This window comes from Cydia pomonella, chromosome 1 (genome assembly GCF_033807575.1).
Source record: "Cydia pomonella isolate Wapato2018A chromosome 1, ilCydPomo1, whole genome shotgun sequence".
NCBI lineage: Eukaryota > Metazoa > Arthropoda > Insecta > Lepidoptera > Tortricidae > Cydia > Cydia pomonella.
In genome coordinates this window covers 15,887,187-15,905,318 of record NC_084703.1, presented here as the reverse complement: position 1 = coordinate 15,905,318, position 18,132 = coordinate 15,887,187, and the positions used below count along the sequence as shown (strand labels likewise).

Genomic DNA, 18,132 nt, shown 5'->3' with positions numbered 1-18,132 from the left:
AGGAAATTTGTATTTGTTGTTTGCGAGGTACGATATCGTCGGCAACATCGTCTGATGATGTTGTCGCTAGAACTCAGTTATAAAAAAACTACAATTTTCAACACACTTGCTCAAAACGACGTTTTTATTCCGATTTTTGGCTCATAATCCTAGAATTCAAACACGCGTGCTTATTCAGTATATTATGAGCTTATAATATAATGAAAAAGCACGAGTGCTATAAATTATAACATTATATTATAAAATAAAAAAAAATAACGCGCCAGCCATTTTCCGTATTTGTCATAAAATTGAAATAGTTTGCATGTTTTTAGTTTATACATACATTGACGAAAATGTAATTTTCAAGCATTGTCATTTTCAAAAATTGATGCTGCCAGTAATAGAAAATCAGCAAAAACGCCCAGTCTTATTTGGAAAACGTGTTGGTAGCTTCAATTAACTGGCGAATAAGTGCCTACAAGCCCAGCACGCTTTAGTGCAATTATTCGATGTTAAAACTGTAAGCCACCATTTTGAAAATTGTACTTTTACTATTTCGACAAAAAAATGTAATTTATAAGTTTTTTCCTCGCAAGTGTGTTGAAAAACGTCGTATAAAACGCGTGTGTATTGGTCATTACCCACATCGGCTTTCTTATTGCGCGCTCGCTTAAAGCTCGCGCGCACAATATCGCCTCGTGTGTAATGACCAACTTAGCACACTTGTATCATAATGTACTATCCATATTACATATATATGTATATATGTAGGTAATCCAGGGGGTCGCGCAACTCCCGCGCAGTTTAGGTAGCTCTGCATGGCTCAGGGTAGTCGCTGATATACACCGTGTTTTTTTTATTTGCGTTAATTTCGAGGGTGCATTCCTGAGCTTAAATTAAATAACTTTCTCAAAGATACCGATATTCTAACTAACTCCATTTCGGAGATAATCAATCATAATTTTTTATATCATAAGGCCCTTACGAGCGTGTACACTTGCCTTAGGGCCTGTTTACTTATTGATTAGTGTTTAGTGCGAGTTCATACATTTGCTACTAAACGTACGTACTATCTCGGACGATCGATGTTAGAAATGACATTGATATATCACAGTTTTCAATTGTTTGGTCGAGTTAAATGTAATGCCCGTGTTACAACAACGCTATATGCAACATTTAGTTACTTTTTATAAAAATAGTAAAACAAAACAAAAAAAAATTTTTTTTTGAAAATTAACTATGCCATTTAGTTTCCTTAAACGTACTTACCGAAACCCCGGAGTTAACGCAATTCAATAAAAACACGGTGTATATTATAGAAATAAGGATACTAGCAAGTAATTAAGTAGATGTAACAGAACGTATTCATGATGGCCGGTATCATCATCGTTCGTCTCATTCGTTTTTAGTTTATTTCTTATGTGATCATGACTCGTTCTTTACTCTTCTTGTTCGGTATCCATCAGTATCCTCCTATTACTATTTCTAGGACTACTTATTCTGTAACTAGCCTCTCTCTTAATAAGTCTTATTCATTTATCGTCACGGTATCTCAAGTCACATTCGTCGCTTGTCTCATTTGTTTTTTTTTTTTTCAACCCATATATTTATTCGCCAAACAATGTTTAACACGTTCGGTGCTGGTCACATTCGTAATTCTCGTCTCTTTTTGGTTGCATTCTGTGTTCGTCACGTTAATGTTTCGTCTCATTCGCTATCTGTGACTACCGTTTCTTTCACATCACTCTTATATTATCATGAACCTATTGCAAATAGCATTTACAATACCTATTTAATACCATGTTCATATATAGTATAATGAAAGGAACAAGTAGAAAATGAACTAGAAGAATTCTAAATAAGGGTAAAAAATGAGAGTGACGAAAACGTATGTGACTAAAGATACAAAAAACGACGTATAAAAAACGAATATTTAAAACATATTAGGAGAAAGACGACTAACAGAATTTGTCGAAAAAATATAATGCTACCTGCGTAGACACACTGGCAACATCCCACCTCCAACGGACTAATGTAAACAAAACGTAACAAATATAAGAGCACCATTTTGTACCATTTGGCGTTGAAACTAAATCCATGGGGTCCCAGCGCGCACAAGTTTTTTGGAGAAATCACGAAACGTCTGGTTGACGTAACTGGTGACCGAAGAGCCGGCGGCTTCCTCGCACAACAAATCAGTATTGCGATACAATGAGGAAATGCCGCCAAAATCCTTGGTATAATGCCTCAAGGGCCTATTTTAGATATAAGCTAGTAATAGTAATCCTCTGTATATATCCATTATGTATATTGTTATTGTAAATTTGCTCTGCGTACTGACATGCTGGAATGGAAGCGAAATCGTTGCGTGCTCGCGGCGATATCGTTGCGCACTCGCGGCGAACTCGTGGCAAACTCGCTGCGCTCGCTTCGCTTTCAACTGGCTCACAAATCGCAAGTGTGATAAGGCCCTAATAAGAGGAGCGACGATGATACCCCTGTGTTAAATGCCAGGTCTTCTAACATCTTGACCGTTAAGGATGGGTGTTATATTATGTAGGTATGTATGTTGGTATTTAATTTAGGTACATTCCACGAATTTGAATTCTAGGTCAAGTTTATCTTTGTATTTACATTACTTACTCGTATATTATATGCATACCCTCATGGCATTACATTTATATTGTAATTATGACCGGATCAAAATGGTCCAATAATCAAATCGTTAAATGTACCGAATTAAAACTTTTAGAAGGTAAATCGATGTAATAATTATATTCAGTGGACAAACCTACATGTAAACAGTGCAATATTAATTTATTATAAATATTAGTGAATGTAAACACGGACAGTTGATATGTAATGTAAATATTAATACTTTATGATTATTAAAAAATAAATTCCTTTAATTTATATTGTTGTTTTATTTCAGCAGGCAAATAAAAAATCTGATAACTAGCAGTAGGTTACTACATAGTATCATAGTCAATGAGTAGGTATAGTTTTGTTGGCGAATGCGAGCCCACGTTCTAGCCTTACAAATAAATAAATAAATAATAAATAAAATAAAAAAAAAAAAAAAAAAAAATAAAAATAAATATATATATACAATACAAAAGGTTAAACTGTAGTTAGCGGGAATTTGCAATTGAAATGGTATATACGCAGACGATGTCATCAGGTAACAATAACACATAGGTTGCTTGTAAGTTTCGTAACTCACAAATCCACAATCCTTAACGCATTCACTGCTAGCAACCCACCAGGCGGGCGCTCAGTTCGCAGTTGCTTTTCGCTACATACGGGTTTTCACAGGTTACCCTCGATGGTCGTAGCACGCGCTGCGCGCTGGCACTGAATGTGTCAAGGTAGACAACATAAACTATTGCAATAAGTTTTTACTATTGCATCCCTGTTTATTGCGGTAAAAGAAACAAGTGCGAAGCGATATCTGGTTGATATCGATTAAGTGCCGCGGCCCCGCCCCTCGGACGGAGTTTTTAGGATTCCATTCCTCAAAAAGAAATAACGGAACACTTCTGTCTGTTTTTCGTGCTAATGTTTATAGGCGATACCTAAGTGGAATTGTAACTTAGTATTTAAATAAAATAAATCACTTTAATTCAGACAAATGTCCATAATAATAGAATGAGGTAAAAATAAGAACTAAAATACAATAAAATTAAAACTTATACTACTAGTTGCTTCAGTCGATAGGTATGACTAGTCTCAATTTATTTACATTATTATTGCAATATAATTGCATTATATATATATTTATATTATATCACGTGTCTACTTTTTGTTCTCATTCTGATGAACGGATCACATGCCCAACGCGCTGCAGCACCTGGGTAACCTCAGTAGGATGCGAAAAGCGTCATTGTATTGAACTCGCAAAGTTGAAAATGCTTTCCTACTAAAGTTCACCCAGAGCTGGCAGGTATACAAACACTGACAAAATGCTCGAAATAGAGTCACTTTGACACTCTCTGTACACCTTGCAAATTTGCGCGCGAGCATGTTACACCTAATCGATAGGGCTCGTCTTTCCCTTTCCATATCATGGTCATCTTTTAAATCACTACACAAAATGTGCCCAAGGTATTTAAACCTATTTACAACACGCACTGACGAGCCATTTAGAACCAACTTCGGTATCGTGTCCGGACCTCTGCCTGCCCTAAATACCATCATCTCTGTTTTCTGAACGTTATACTTTAGGCCATGGGCCGTTGCATACCGGTCACAAATCGAGAGTAACGTCTGAAGACCACTGATAGCATGGTGCTGAGCCCGTCTTTCAGTGGTTTTCAGACGTTACTATAAATAAGACATCATTTTCTGAGTTATTTAAACTTAACAGATAAAACATTAAAGGTACTAATTCCTGGCGTAATAAAAGTAATTGTACCTTAGCGTTTTTTATTAAAAATGAGATCGATAACTTGAAAAATGATAACGCCTGCGAAATTGTAATAGCAAGCAAAATATAAAATGGGTAAAACTTGGAAACCACAAATAAATAGGCTCATATTATAATTGAATATGAAGGTACAAAAATTTGGCTCTTATAGAATTTAGTCTAATCTAAGTCACCCGTTTTGTTTTTAACCACAGGTACTACAACGGTTCCCATCATCTGAGTAGGCAGATAGGAGTATTTGACGCACATGCTGTATAACGCACATAATTTGCCATAAATAACATCACCGGCATACTGCACGTGTTCCAAACTAAGCACATCGTGCCCAGGCGATTTACCCTTTGTCATCTGTGATCTGTGAAACTGCTTTTTTGACATCCTGTGGGGTAAACTGAACTGAACCTTCCGATTCCGAGACCTGTGTACCCGCTCGGGCGCTGTGGGTAGCGGATTGAACCTGCCAGCAAACATGTCGGCTATGGGCTTAGGCTCCTGCAGACCGTCCACACTAGCAGGCACACTATTTTTGGGATTCAATTTTTTAAGTGTTCAAAAACTTTGTAAAGATTTTTTCGCGCTTACATGTGGCAAGTATATCCATTTAATCTTATCTTCATTGTCTTGACAATACTTAAGATTCTTTTTGAAGATTTTACGACTGTCGCGCATGTTGCCATATATTTCACCTGAAGACGGGCGGCCTGCAAGAACCCAGGTCTGAAAATGTACCCTGGATAATTGGTGACTCTCCTTGACATGTAGATTCCATCCCGTTACCTTTCTAGCCTTTTTCCGTTTATCACTCGAGAATTGCAAGTTACGGCGGCCGACTGCAAACCCGTTACAATTTGTCGATACAGATTTTCTATGTAGCTTATGGCTACTTATATTGTTACATAATAATGCAGGGTCGTCAAAACAAATATCACAATTCGAACCGTCATTAATACCTACAAGATTATTATAGAACATGCGTGCGTATTCCTTAATATGTGACAGCGATCTCGTACCCCATTTAATATATTTAATATCACTGTTGTACGTTTACATCGTTAGTTATATATATATATCGTTAACCTTAAGTCACATTCTATAGCAAGGGGTAAGTGATCCGACCACAGGACATCTTGTAAAACTGTTACCGACTTGATAGTTCGCCAGGCCGCTTCAGTTGCGAGACAGTGGTCTAGCCACCGTCGGCACCCGAGAGCCTCTCTATAATAGGTACGTAAATATGCCCGCGTCCAGGCCTAGCATGTTTATATCTGCGCATTACCAGGTTTGATCCCTACAAAAATTAATCATTTCACGCATTTTAAGTTTGTGACATTAATGTCCTAAAAGAATAATTAAAAAAAAACAGGACTCCTTATACAAAAACGCAATTTTCTGGTGATATATGTATTTTTGTACTTAGGTGTTTAATACACTTAATACATTAGGTACAAATGAGTATCGTGTCGTAGCATGTAGTACCGCCGGTGTTTAAGTCAAACTCGCATTTATTTCCGCTTAGCTATCACTATCATTCATACTTGTAGATATATGTACAATAATAATTTACTATGGAAGCTTATAAAGGAACAGATAGATGGAAGTCTTTATCTAATTAAAACATCAGAGTTTCCAGAACTAAGTTTAACACTTTCTCCGCCCTTCTTTAGGTACATACATGAATGCCACTCATAATTCAACGCCAAAATCTCACGCCAATACCTACTTGAAAGCATCAACATTATAGCTTATTATCAGACTCATATAAATTAAAACTTGTTCTCTTTTGTTCCCGAAAGTATTTCCTCTCCTAGAAACTTAACGGTCAAAAGCACAAAAGTTATAAACCACCTATAGGTACTTACACCCATTGACATAATATATATCTAAGGACGGGCCTTACGGGCTTACGGGTTACGGGCACTAAGAATAGCGCTAGTTCAGTGGTGTCACTCTCGAATTCGAACCAATCGTCTGTCATTCACGAAGACGCGTGCCTCATATTGTCATATTATTAAAGGTTTAGTTATGTTATGATTTAGTACTAGTACTAGATTTGACAAATCTGCGCGTCATTGTGGATGACACGAAATATAATGGCGTTATTCATAAACGCCTGTGTATAAAATAAATTAAGTACAAATCATTAAAGTACGAATGAAATCCTCAAAAAGTCGCCCTTTGACCTATTTCTCGATTTGAATTTCAAATTATGAGACGCCATACCCCATACCTACACCTTTTTCCACTTTTTGGCCGCCCTCTAACTTTCAGGAACAAGAAAGGCAAATTAGCACCTCAATCTCTAGGTATATAAGAAAAGGTCTCTAGGTATATTGGACCCGGGTATGTCCTTAAACTACGTCCAAAAGAGAGGTATGGGCAATGTGAATGTCATCTCGCCTTGTGTGGCAGGGCACAGCACAGCAGATGTCATTCCAGATCTAGAGCAGAGCCCAACTGAGGAAGTACCTCCACCTTACAGAAAACCGCAGCCAAATAACACTTGACGCTACTCATAGTGTTGTGTTCCTGCCGGTGAGTAAGGTTGCCAGAGCTCAACGAGGGGGGTGGGGTTAGGGTCGGCAACGCGCATGTAACTCCTCTGGAGTTGCCGGTGTACATAGGCTACGGAGACTGCTTACCATCAGGCAGGCCGTATGCTTGTTTGCCACCGACGTAGTATAAAAAAAAAACAAGGAGCTGTCTTGAAATATCTGGATACCGTAAAGAAAGGACGCACGAAGGCAAATTAGCACGAGGAATTTCGTACATTAATCCGCCTGTTCCTATCTTTATCGCACGCCCATAATTAGGTATATTACTGTTCCGCTCCCACAGTGTCAGTGAACGCCGGCTTCATGGGCGGGACAGCAATATAATTACGCTCGTGGCGAAAACAACAACCATGTGTTACTTTGTAACATGAGTTGTCAAACGTTAGTGCTTCGAGTGACAATATAAGGCAGTTACCAGCGCTAAAGTCAGACCAAGCTAGCGAGCAAGCAGCTAGCAGCTCGGCAGCGATTATGCACAGACTGTGCAAGTTTGACGTTTAAAAAGTTTATTTTAAGAGAAACGTACAAACTTAGAATCTAGAATGTATTATGCTGATTTGTAGCGATCGACATTATAATCAAAGTGATTTGTTAAGATTTAGGTAGTTAGTGGAAACAGTTTTCTCACAAAATGGAAATACATCAAAAATTTAAGTACTTTCGGTTAGAATCGCAAAGCTGTTCTTCCCTCTTAACATGGTCCGACTCTAATACCTAGTTCCGCTATTACAACTGCTCCACGATATACTCTTTTACTATTTACGTCTACTATAGTTATTCTGTCTATGTTTTTACTAAATATGGACCCTACACACTTAAATAAGTGCTGGGATTAAGTCAATTCGCGATTCTAATACAAAACTGGGATGTTAGTCTCAATGCGGCTTTATACGAAGTAAAAAGCGTTTTCAAAATATTTTATTTTTGAGCGCCTTCCCTGTTACGTTATGGTTTTTGATGGCACCTGAGGGCCTACCGCGAACCACGTTCGACGTGTTGCCTCCCTGTCACATTTACGTACGTACGAATTTACAAGTGCGACAGAGAGGCAACACATCTAACGTGGTTCGCGATAGGCCCTCTGTGTCCAATCCACTGTGCACACAAACGGGTATTCATTTAAATCTCTCTCGTCTATTTGCTTTGTATGAAAACTAGGCAGTAATCAGGTTCTCGTTTGTTTCGTTTTAGGAATGTTCAAATACCGTAAAGCAGTAATAATAATTGTCATGATCAGTGATCGGATTTCCCGGTGCAATACGGGGTGAATGACTTCAAACATTATACTAATATGGATATACCCCGGGATTCCACAACTAATATTGTAGAATAAGTTACTGGCTATATTACATTCAGTAAATTTTAGTAACATTTTGTCGCGTAAAATAAATATTTTCGGAAAATAAGTGTATGTGCATTGTGCATATAATAAGCGTTAGTATTTTCTTTATTCATCTTAACTCTTAGGTTTAGTTTTTTTATAATATGCATATAATAAAATAAAAAAACCAAAGCATTAAAAATGCATACCAATACATTATAAAATACCTAACCTAGGATGCCGCCAGGGCGTTTATTTATTATTATGCAATTTCGATATATGTACTTTCAACAATTACAAAAGATAGGTTGTAAAACACTGTCATAATTAAACATATTTCAGTCATCCAGTCAGTTTGACAATTCACTAATATTTATTTGTTTTCTTGCTTTGCACCATAAGTGGCCAGTAACATTAAGATATCGAATGATATATGTATACAACTTATTGAAGTATTGATGAACCGCGTTATATGTGATAATAATAACAAATAATATGGATATCTACTAAAAATACTGTACAGGTTTAAATTAAATTAAAGTAAAGAATATTCAATGCATTGATAAAGATTTAGTTTACGAGTATATTCGTAATTTGAGCTGCCTAACTAAGTATACCTATCATATCGATATAAAAACAAACGAAATCCGGGAATTTTGGTCATATCCATATTACGTTTTCTACTTGGTATCCCACGGTGTTGCACCGGAAAATCCGATCACTGAGAGCCTACCGCGAACCACGTTCGACGTGTTGCCTTCCTGTCACACTTACGTACAAATGTACAAGTGCGACAGAGAGGCAACACGTCGAACGTGGTTCGCGGTAGGCCCTCTGGCCATGATTTATTTACGTTTATACTCAATAAGTTTTTGTCAAAGATTACATTTTTGATACAAGCTTTTATCGCTGACTGTACTTTTCTTTCCACAGGCAACTAATACTCATCCAGACAATTCTAACAACCCCAAACACAATTACGTTGCGTTGTTTTATCACAGAATTCCTATGGCCATCTTATTCTGTCTCCTATCAGATCAGCTAAATGGTACCATAATACGAGGGTTGCCTTTTATATTTCGGGATTAGAAATTATTAACAACTTTATACTAACAAAAATGACTTTATTGGGTTTTCAAAATATTCCCCTTTGAAGTCTACACATTTTTTCATTTCATTAAACCAATTTTTAAAGCAGTTCAACCACTTCGATTGCGACACCTCCAAAACGTGCATTTTGAACGCATCGACCGCTGCTTCCGGTGTCAAAAAACGTTGTCCGCGCAGTTTGTTCTTGATGTGCGGGAACAAAAAAAAATCATTGGGGGCCAAATCAGGACTATACGGCGGGTGACCCATTAAATCGATATTTTGAGCTTTTAAAAAGGCGGATGTTTGTGCCGACTGGTGGGGGCTCGCATTATCGTGGTGCAGTATAATCCGTCTGCGACGATTGGCTGCCCGAACTTTTTCAATCACCTCTGGCAAACAAATGGTTATATACCATTCAAAATTAACTGTCCTACGTTTTTCTAAAGGAACAGTTGCAATATGCCCAGTTTTTCCGAAGAAACAGGCAACCATTGGTTTTGCAGTACTTCGTGCACGAACACCTTTTGTTGGATTTTGTTCACCTTGAAAGACCCACACTGTCGACTGCTGTTTATTTTCCGGTTCATACGAGTAGATCCACAATTCGTCACCTGTGACAATATCATAGACATATTTCGAAGCCCCACTGCTGTATTTAGCATGTCTTTGCACCAATCCACGCGAGCCTGTTTTTGAGCACCGGACAAATTACGTGGTATCCATCGAGAACAAACTTTCTTGACTGCTAAATGTTCATGCAATATTGTTTGTATGCTGGTCCCACTAATGTCCAAGGACGCCTCAATCTTTCGATAAGTCAAGTGGCGGTCTTGCAATATGAGTTCACGCACAGAGTCAATGTTTTCCGGAACAACCACTGATTTTGGACGACCTTCACGAAACTCGTCCACAAGCGAATTACGGCCACGAACAAACTCTGCAAACCAACGATAAACACTCGTCCTTGATGGTGCTTCATCTCCAAAAGTCGAAATAAGTTCATCGATACCCTGTTGTTGACTGAGGCCCCGTCGAAAATTGTAAAACATAATCGCTCGAAAATGTTCGCGAGTCAATTCCATGGTAGCGGATAACTTTTCGAAATATAGATAAATTTCTTAAATTCGCGCTCAAAAGTATATCTTTTACAGACTTAGTTGTTCTATATTAAAGACATCACTTTTTGTTAAGCTGTTACAGAATGGTAGATACTTATGAAACGTTATTTGATCCGCTACTTTTGATGCCGACTATACCTACAACAGGTATTTAATATTTTAAATACTTTTTTTAACAGATCTAAACACCTATGTATAAAACTCAGGACTGTCTGTTATTGTTACCCTTATATCTGTATGTTTTTACCTATACCCACTAAGAATATCATATACAGGTTGATTCAGGAGACGTGAGCAAGATCAAGCTTGAGCATTCAGTAAGTTATAAGCAATTGTTTCGTACCAGTATTTGTGAGATTAACGTTCTTTAATTTTTTTACTGTTAAAAAAAAATGTTATAATTTATTTACGCCATGTATGGTCACCCTATTTGTTTTATCCATAACAAGTGACAAATTGAATGTCATCGGAGTCTGGTTACTTTTGAAAAATCGTAACTCAAGTGTGACATTTTGTTTTCTTCATAATCAAACTGCTGTCCTAACGGTTAAAGAGGTTTTATCTTTCTTAATTAAGTGTTGTAGGGTGTCCATGATTGTAGATTATCAAATTTGTCCTTCCCAAAAAGTTAAACTAGTAGCTCTGTGAGCTGTAGACCTCGCGAGCATAGCTTATGGCTCCTCTACACGATGGCCCAGCGTAGGCAAGTCCTATAGTCTGTATCTTTAGGTATTTAAAAAAAGGTAAACAAAATCTACCATCAAATGGCTCCTTAAGGCAGCTGAGGGTAGATGGAAACATTACATGATCAAGTAACGTAGGTTTAAAGTCAGGTCGTTCAGTGACAGATCCAGGCGGTTTTTGTATTTGGTTGATTAACCAATAAATATTAAAACTACCCGAAAATTTACAAATTGTTTGTTTACCTTTTTTTAAATACCTAAAGATACAGACTATAGGGGCGCATTTATGCGTTAAAGCAGCGGTTCCTAACTTGAGGGTAATTACCCCCGTAGTGGTAAATCTGGTATTTTACGGAGGTAATAAGCTCAATTAAATATGACAGAAATTAGACCTGTAAGAAAGAATATTGATATTTATTGGGAGTAGGGGTAAAATCGGGTTCCCTAGTTAGTCATAGGGGTGGCAGAACTGACAAGGTTAGGAACCACTGCGTTAGAGGGAGCAAGTGATATTGCTATCTCATTTCACCGCATAGCTGCGTCCTACGCTGGGCCATCGTGTAGAGGAGCCCTTAAAACTGAATAAATGTACCTATGGCTCCGCTGTTTAGAAGAATTTATAAAAACTAAATTGACAAAAAAACATAATTATCGAATAGGATGGTCCAACTTTGTATGTAGAGAAAAGTTGAAAGGATTTTATCTTCACAAGGCTCCCTTTATAGAACAGTAATCTATGTGCCAAATTTGAACTCATTGCGAATGATTAGGTGGTCGCTATGATTTTGTGATTTGCAATATCCTCATACAAATACAAAAATGCAAAGTTACCTATAACAAAAAAAAAACGATCGCCATCTTTTTAAGCATACTTATAAATAATAAATAAAACTAATAAAGAGCCCTAAAAGACATTTCCGAAGCAGATTTATTGATGGGTCAATTTATTTTCATACTATTTTGTATAGCAGTATTTTTTCATTTATAGCGACCTCTAAATAATGTTAATTGCTCTTAATTTTTTAAAGATGCTTTTTCGTATATCAAAATTTAAAAAGCCTGCACGGAAAAGGAATTTTATATTTATTAATAACTAAGAAAACTTTGTAGACACGTATATTTACTGCCATCTTTGGACATATGATTAAAACTTTTGGAACGTTATGGTGCCATCGCTCGAAACGATGCTGTCAAACATTTGGCCTTTTATCTATTAGATGGCGCCACTTTTAGGTCTTTAACAATTTTAACATATATTAGTAAACGAATAAGGATCAAAAAGATCATCAAGGAAAGGAAAGTCAAATGGTGTTCTACAATTTTTATCATGTGTCGAAAGATTAAGCAGCAATTTTACTGTAGCAACAAAATTTTGTTTGACAGTCCACCTCCATTTCAAATTCTCTTTGCCAACGCCTACAAAATGGGAAGGAAAGAGAAAATACTCCCTTTCCCGTTTCCAAACGCCCACAGTTAGTCGGTCATCCCCTGAATGGTAAAAGTAGAACCACCTCCATCTTCGTCGGCAGAAGAAGGGCCATCAGAGCTTCACTCTGTAGTGTTTTATCTCTATAGGATTTGGCAATTTAATCCGCTATAACATCATTTTGCTACATCGAATACCTTGACTAAAATATCAACAGAAGATATGTAACAAATCTTTGGAACATTGTGTTCCTGCAAATTTGTGGCCTGAATTTTTATAGACAAGATTATAGCAAGCATCGCTGGCTCTTAGTAATCTATATGCACCAAAATTTTCTAAAAGAATGCCACGAACCGTACCGAAACTTTCTGCGGCGACTGCACGCAGGAAATATGTTAGAAAACCATTTCCCTCTTTTAGCTATGATATATTTTTTTTATTTATTAAAGCAATATAACATACATTTACGTTTAAACTTCTATTCCTAATATAATATCAATATTCCAATCTACAACTACGTCTCTATAGCAAAGCCAAAGTTGATAAATTAATCTAAATGTAAAAACTGCTCAGATTTTTTTAAACATGAACCCGTTTTCGCCTGCGCAACTGTCCGTCTCCTTGAACTTTAACGGCTGTAAAAAAAAGTTCAGACAATAAAACTGAAACGAATACGCTTTGCTCGCGCTTCGTGCTCGCTTGATCAACAATACGAAATTTAAACACAAAAAAAATACAAAATGTTACAATTCAGGGAATAGATCCAGGGTCCTCTTCTCTCTCCCTGTTACAATAATAGTCAATACAAAATAGGAAATTAAAGTGCAAAAAAAAAAACAAAAAAGATTTCATTGTTCGGGATTTGAGCCCGGAACCTCATGATTGTAAAGCTAGTGTATTCCAATTGAGCCACGAATGGATATATGTGACACGGTGAAATTAGGCTACTTATTCTCGAGTAAAACCTAAATATCTAAATACCCCCTAAACCAGCGTTCTAAAATATCTGAATTTTTCGCAAATCACTCTGTAACCATGTCTCACAAGGAGGAAACTCTTATGATATCGATACGGCTATTTGTTTAGGCGCGACGTACCATGACTCCGCCATTTTGAAAAAATTCCAAAAACTGGATCGACAAAAAAATTCTATTTGATCATAGAATATGGTCGCAAAATTTCACGCGAATCGGTTGAGAATTGCGACCTGTAGAGGAGAACATCCGGACATACGAAAGCAGATTGCGCGAGTCAAAACGTAGACCTACGCTACGCTTCGGTCAATAACAGAAATAAAGCGAGATTGTTTTACTTAAATATGATGATGAACGGTTCATTAACATTTACTGATTGTGTAGGCTTAGTCTTGCTCACGTCTCATGAATCAACCTATACCTATACTTAAACATATGTCAGTTCCTCAATCCGACTGACAGTCTGATTCCCTAAACTACAGATTGATTCACAACAGCTGGGCACTATATCTACTGTAACTTTGCTGTGACTCTCTTTTGGAGTAACATCTAACATTGGACTAACCCATACCAAAACCAACATAATTTTGGTCATCTTTCAGATCTTACGATTAAATTGGATTTAACACATCAAGTTGGAAGCTAAAGTTTTTCAAATAACTGCCTGTTAAGTAATTGTATTAAGTAATAAGTTGGTATTAGAGTTTGAGAAATGTTTTATAAAATATCGAGCGATAATTACTCATAAAACGGTCTAGTACAAACTAAATGATAAATAAATGCAGATTGAAGCCTTTCACGGCCAGTCTTCAGCTGTATCGTGGACTGTGTGCCACGTGAGCCCAGAGCCCGCGGGCGCGTGCCGCGACGGCAGCAGCACGTGCCGCGCGAACGTTCTACCCTGCGTCAGCCCGAGGAACAACTTCCAATTCTTCCTCCGCCCAAAATCGTAAGGGTTCCTAAACGAGTCGCCCTGCGTTTTCCTTAGGGACGCGTTAATATGAGCTTCCACGCTCGTTTCACCCCTACCCACGTTCTTTCCGTGCATGATAGTTAATGTTCCTAGAGCTAATAATACAGACACACAGGTAAAGGCCATGAATACGACAGCTTTTCGCTTCCAGGGGTGTGCGGCGATGCGCTGTGTTTCCGTGATGGGCGGCACGGGCAGCTCGTGCTCGCGCGGCGAGTTGACGGAGTCGTACTCGACTATAACCTTCACTGGGACCAACACTCCACTCTGGTTCATGCGGACTGGGTGCCCAATAAGGTCAGGGTCGTTGTGTGGAATGATTCCACCTGTAAAGTCAAAGTAGTTTCGAAAAATAGACATATTAGAACTACTTCCTCTATTAAACAAGAGAATAGAAGGGAAAGTCTAGGAAAAACTATATATATTACATTAGAATGGACTGAGGGAGTAAATAACTATTACTAGTTATAGCCTTTGCTTTGAGATCGTAAACTTACCAGTGTCATTCACCCATATGACTTGATATCCTATATCAATCCCAGCAATGATGACGAAGGCGACGCCCGCCACCATGTACGCCATGTACAGGTAAAAGTGACGCGCGTTATAGTAGCCCACGCAGTTGTTGAGCCATGGACAGTGGTGGTCCATGGCCAGCACGCAGCGGTCGCACACGGAGCAATGATGCGTCCGGGGAGGTTTTGGAGATATACATTTCTTGCAGATGCTAGCAGCTTCCGCTATCATTGAACCCTGTTATGTGACGTACAAGTCATTATCAGATAGAAACATAATAGGTCTCTTTCCTGCTCTTAAGCATTCTCATGAAACAATACTATGGCAATCTAATTCGTCATAGTACTATGAGAAACAAATTAGATACCTATTACCTACTCATGTCTTATGTTAATTACAATTTTGATGAAAACATGTCACTTAAACAAAACAGAACTCTTTGATTTGATGACATGGTGAATGGGATGGGTTGTAGTTTTGCAACAGAAAAGTAAATATGCCAAGCAATATGGGACACAATAAATAGTATATCACGACTAGACAACACATCAAAATATTTTATTAATATGTGTTTTTTGTCCATGACATTACACACCACTACGAGTATGTTGCCTATTTATATGCATTGTTATTTTAGTGTGATAATCCAATAAAAACAGTATATCATAGTAAAGCTGCTATTTGATGACGGGTTATCGGGGTAAAAGGTGGGAAAAAATCCCCAGTAGTTACCACTGGTAACAACTTGGTGGTTACTAGTGGGAATAACCCTTAAAGTCCAGCCATTCAAGGTGACTGCGGCTTAAAACTCCTTAATACACTTAACTGTTCAACTTACATGAGGAGGATATCCTGGGGAAGTAGCCACACCCATATAGTAATGGAAAACAATATTGAGCAATAGCCAATTGCCAAAGATGACCAGGAACACAGTAGTATATGGACTTCTATGCCACCAGTATGGAAGCCCGACCCAGTATGCTATGGCCACAACAGCAGTGGTCAATACTGTTACACAGAACACAAACACCTGGAACAAACATTTTAATAAAATGACCAGCCCAGTGACACTTAGAGGTTTCAAAAAACAATTGATGTAAGTATAATGCATGTAAAACAAGAAAAGTAGTACTCACCCTCCCTAAATAACTGGCAAAATTGTCAACAAACCAAAAGATGGGTTCTAACAAAAAATCTACAGCATAACTTTGACTCATGTGTTCATTGTATGTGAGGGAGCGAGCTGTCAGCACCAGTTCAGCGTACTTCCATGCTGTATAATCCCTGTATTGTACAAATAATGTTACTATACAGTGAATGATGTATCAAATTCAAGTTAATAATGCTGAGGGAAAATTAACAGGAGATTTAAATTGAACACACACATCATATCTGTTTCTTCATCAATGGATAGCTTATTTAATAAATATGACGAAATTGTTTAACCATATGCATCCATATGAAAATTTATTTAAAGAGTGTAAGGATAAACACCAGTTTTATGTTTAGTATCTGAAAGTATCATCTAAATGTGAACTAGGACTCCTAAATATTCTAATATTAAATCTTTTTCTTGTTGTGTGATCCTAAAAACATAAAAAATTTATTTTATTTAAAGATGTATCATGTGATAAATATCCATGATTAGAAGAAAAACACATTGATACATAAAAAAGTACCTTATTCTTGGGATGATTTCTCGCCACTTCAGCCTCCATTTAATGACTGCCATAATTTGAACAAGTGCCTAAAACATATAACATCGCATACGGTGTAAAGTAATATACCTAAGAAAGTTAGATACTTGTGAGTAAAGAAAAACTTCATTTTCTTACCTTTTTTATAGCATCGGCTTAGAATTCATGTTTTATCAGACGAAATCATGGTAAGGTTTTATTATATTTTCCCCTGAGGAAAACGTTATTTTTATATTTATTCTATTTACACTCGCCGCAGCACACTGTCAAAGAGCATATAATCACTACCAAAGAGCATATCACTACGTTGTGATGTGATGGAAGAGGGAGAATGTTTGACATTTGCAAATTTTTTTTTCATCCATCTGGTTAGACTATAACTCTAAGCCATACTGCCTTGTCAAGAGTAAGTTTTTTTTCTGTAAGTTCAATCCCGTAGAGCAAAGAGTAGTATAAAATAGGTAGAGTCAAACCAAGCTAAGTTGGCGGTGATTTTGATAGCCCAGCCTGTGCAAGTATTAAGTACACGTAATAATTTCATAAAAGTTTGGCGTTTAAATTAAAAAAAAAACACTTGCTCTCTGGGCTTGCCTTGGACTGTCAAATTCGCTGCCACTACCAATCATAGATGGTGTAGATGGAATAGTCGTTACATTTGTAGCTGGCCCCAAACGGCTTTTCCTTTGTCTATTGTTAACTAAAACGGTGCGTGCCACTACCTGCAAAAAAAAACGGCCAAGTGCGAGTCGGACTCGCGCATGAAGGGTTCCGTACAATTTAAGACGTATTAAAAAAAAATCTTCTTACTAGATCTTGTTCAACATTTTACCACTTTGGACACACATTTTACCACTTTGGAAGTGTCTCTCGCGCAAACTATTCAGTTTAGAAAAAAATGATATTAGGAACCTAACTATCATTTTTGAAGACCTATCCATACATACCTTACACATATATGTTTGATGAAAAAAATTTTTTTTTAATTTTATGACTTATTAAAAAAAAACTACTCACTAGATCTCGTTCAAAACAATTTTCGGTGGAAGTTTGCATGGTAATGTATATCATATATTTTTTTTAGATTTTTCATTCTGTTATTTTAGAAGTTACAGGGGGGGGGACACACTTTTTTTCACTTTGGAAGGTTCTCTCGCGCAAACTATTCAGTTTAGAAAAAAATGATATTAGAAACATTAATATCATTTTTGAAGACCTATCCATAGATACCCCACACGTATGGGTATGATGAAAAAAAAATTTTTTTTTTAATTTCATGACGTATTAAAAAAAAACTACTTACTAGATCTCGTTCAAACCAATTTTCGGTGGAAGTTTACATGGCAATGTATATCATATATTTTTTTTAGATTTT

General features: G+C 37.2%; 1 protein-coding gene across 1 annotated transcript; it reads right to left on the bottom strand.

The window, feature by feature from the left end:
• Positions 1-14,272: 14,272 nt before the first annotated feature.
• LOC133516584 (palmitoyltransferase ZDHHC16) lies at positions 14,273-17,355 on the bottom strand. Its single transcript, XM_061849592.1, has 6 exons — positions 16,899-17,355; positions 16,743-16,810; positions 16,200-16,347; positions 15,902-16,093; positions 15,045-15,300; positions 14,273-14,873 (listed from the first exon to the last, which is right to left on the bottom strand). The coding sequence occupies exons 2-6, from the start codon at positions 16,793-16,795 to the stop codon at positions 14,371-14,373; spliced, it is 1,152 nt and encodes a 383-aa protein (XP_061705576.1). The 5' UTR covers positions 16,796-16,810; positions 16,899-17,355; the 3' UTR covers positions 14,273-14,370.
• Between the last annotated feature and the right edge of the window lie 777 nt (positions 17,356-18,132).

What these genes read in the sequence shown, in the direction of transcription:
- LOC133516584 (XM_061849592.1), bottom strand. Translation starts at nt 16,795, where the DNA reads ATGGCAGTCATTAAATGGAGGCTGAAGTGGCGAGAAATCATCCCAAGA. An exon ending in GAAATCATCCCAAGAATAAG is followed by an intron (nt 16,348 to 16,742) that starts GTACTTTTTTAT and finishes TGTACAATACAG; the next exon opens with GGATTATACAGCATGGAAGT. An exon ending in TTGCCAGTTATTTAGGGAGG is followed by an intron (nt 16,094 to 16,199) that starts GTGAGTACTACT and finishes TGTTTGTTCCAG; the next exon opens with GTGTTTGTGTTCTGTGTAAC.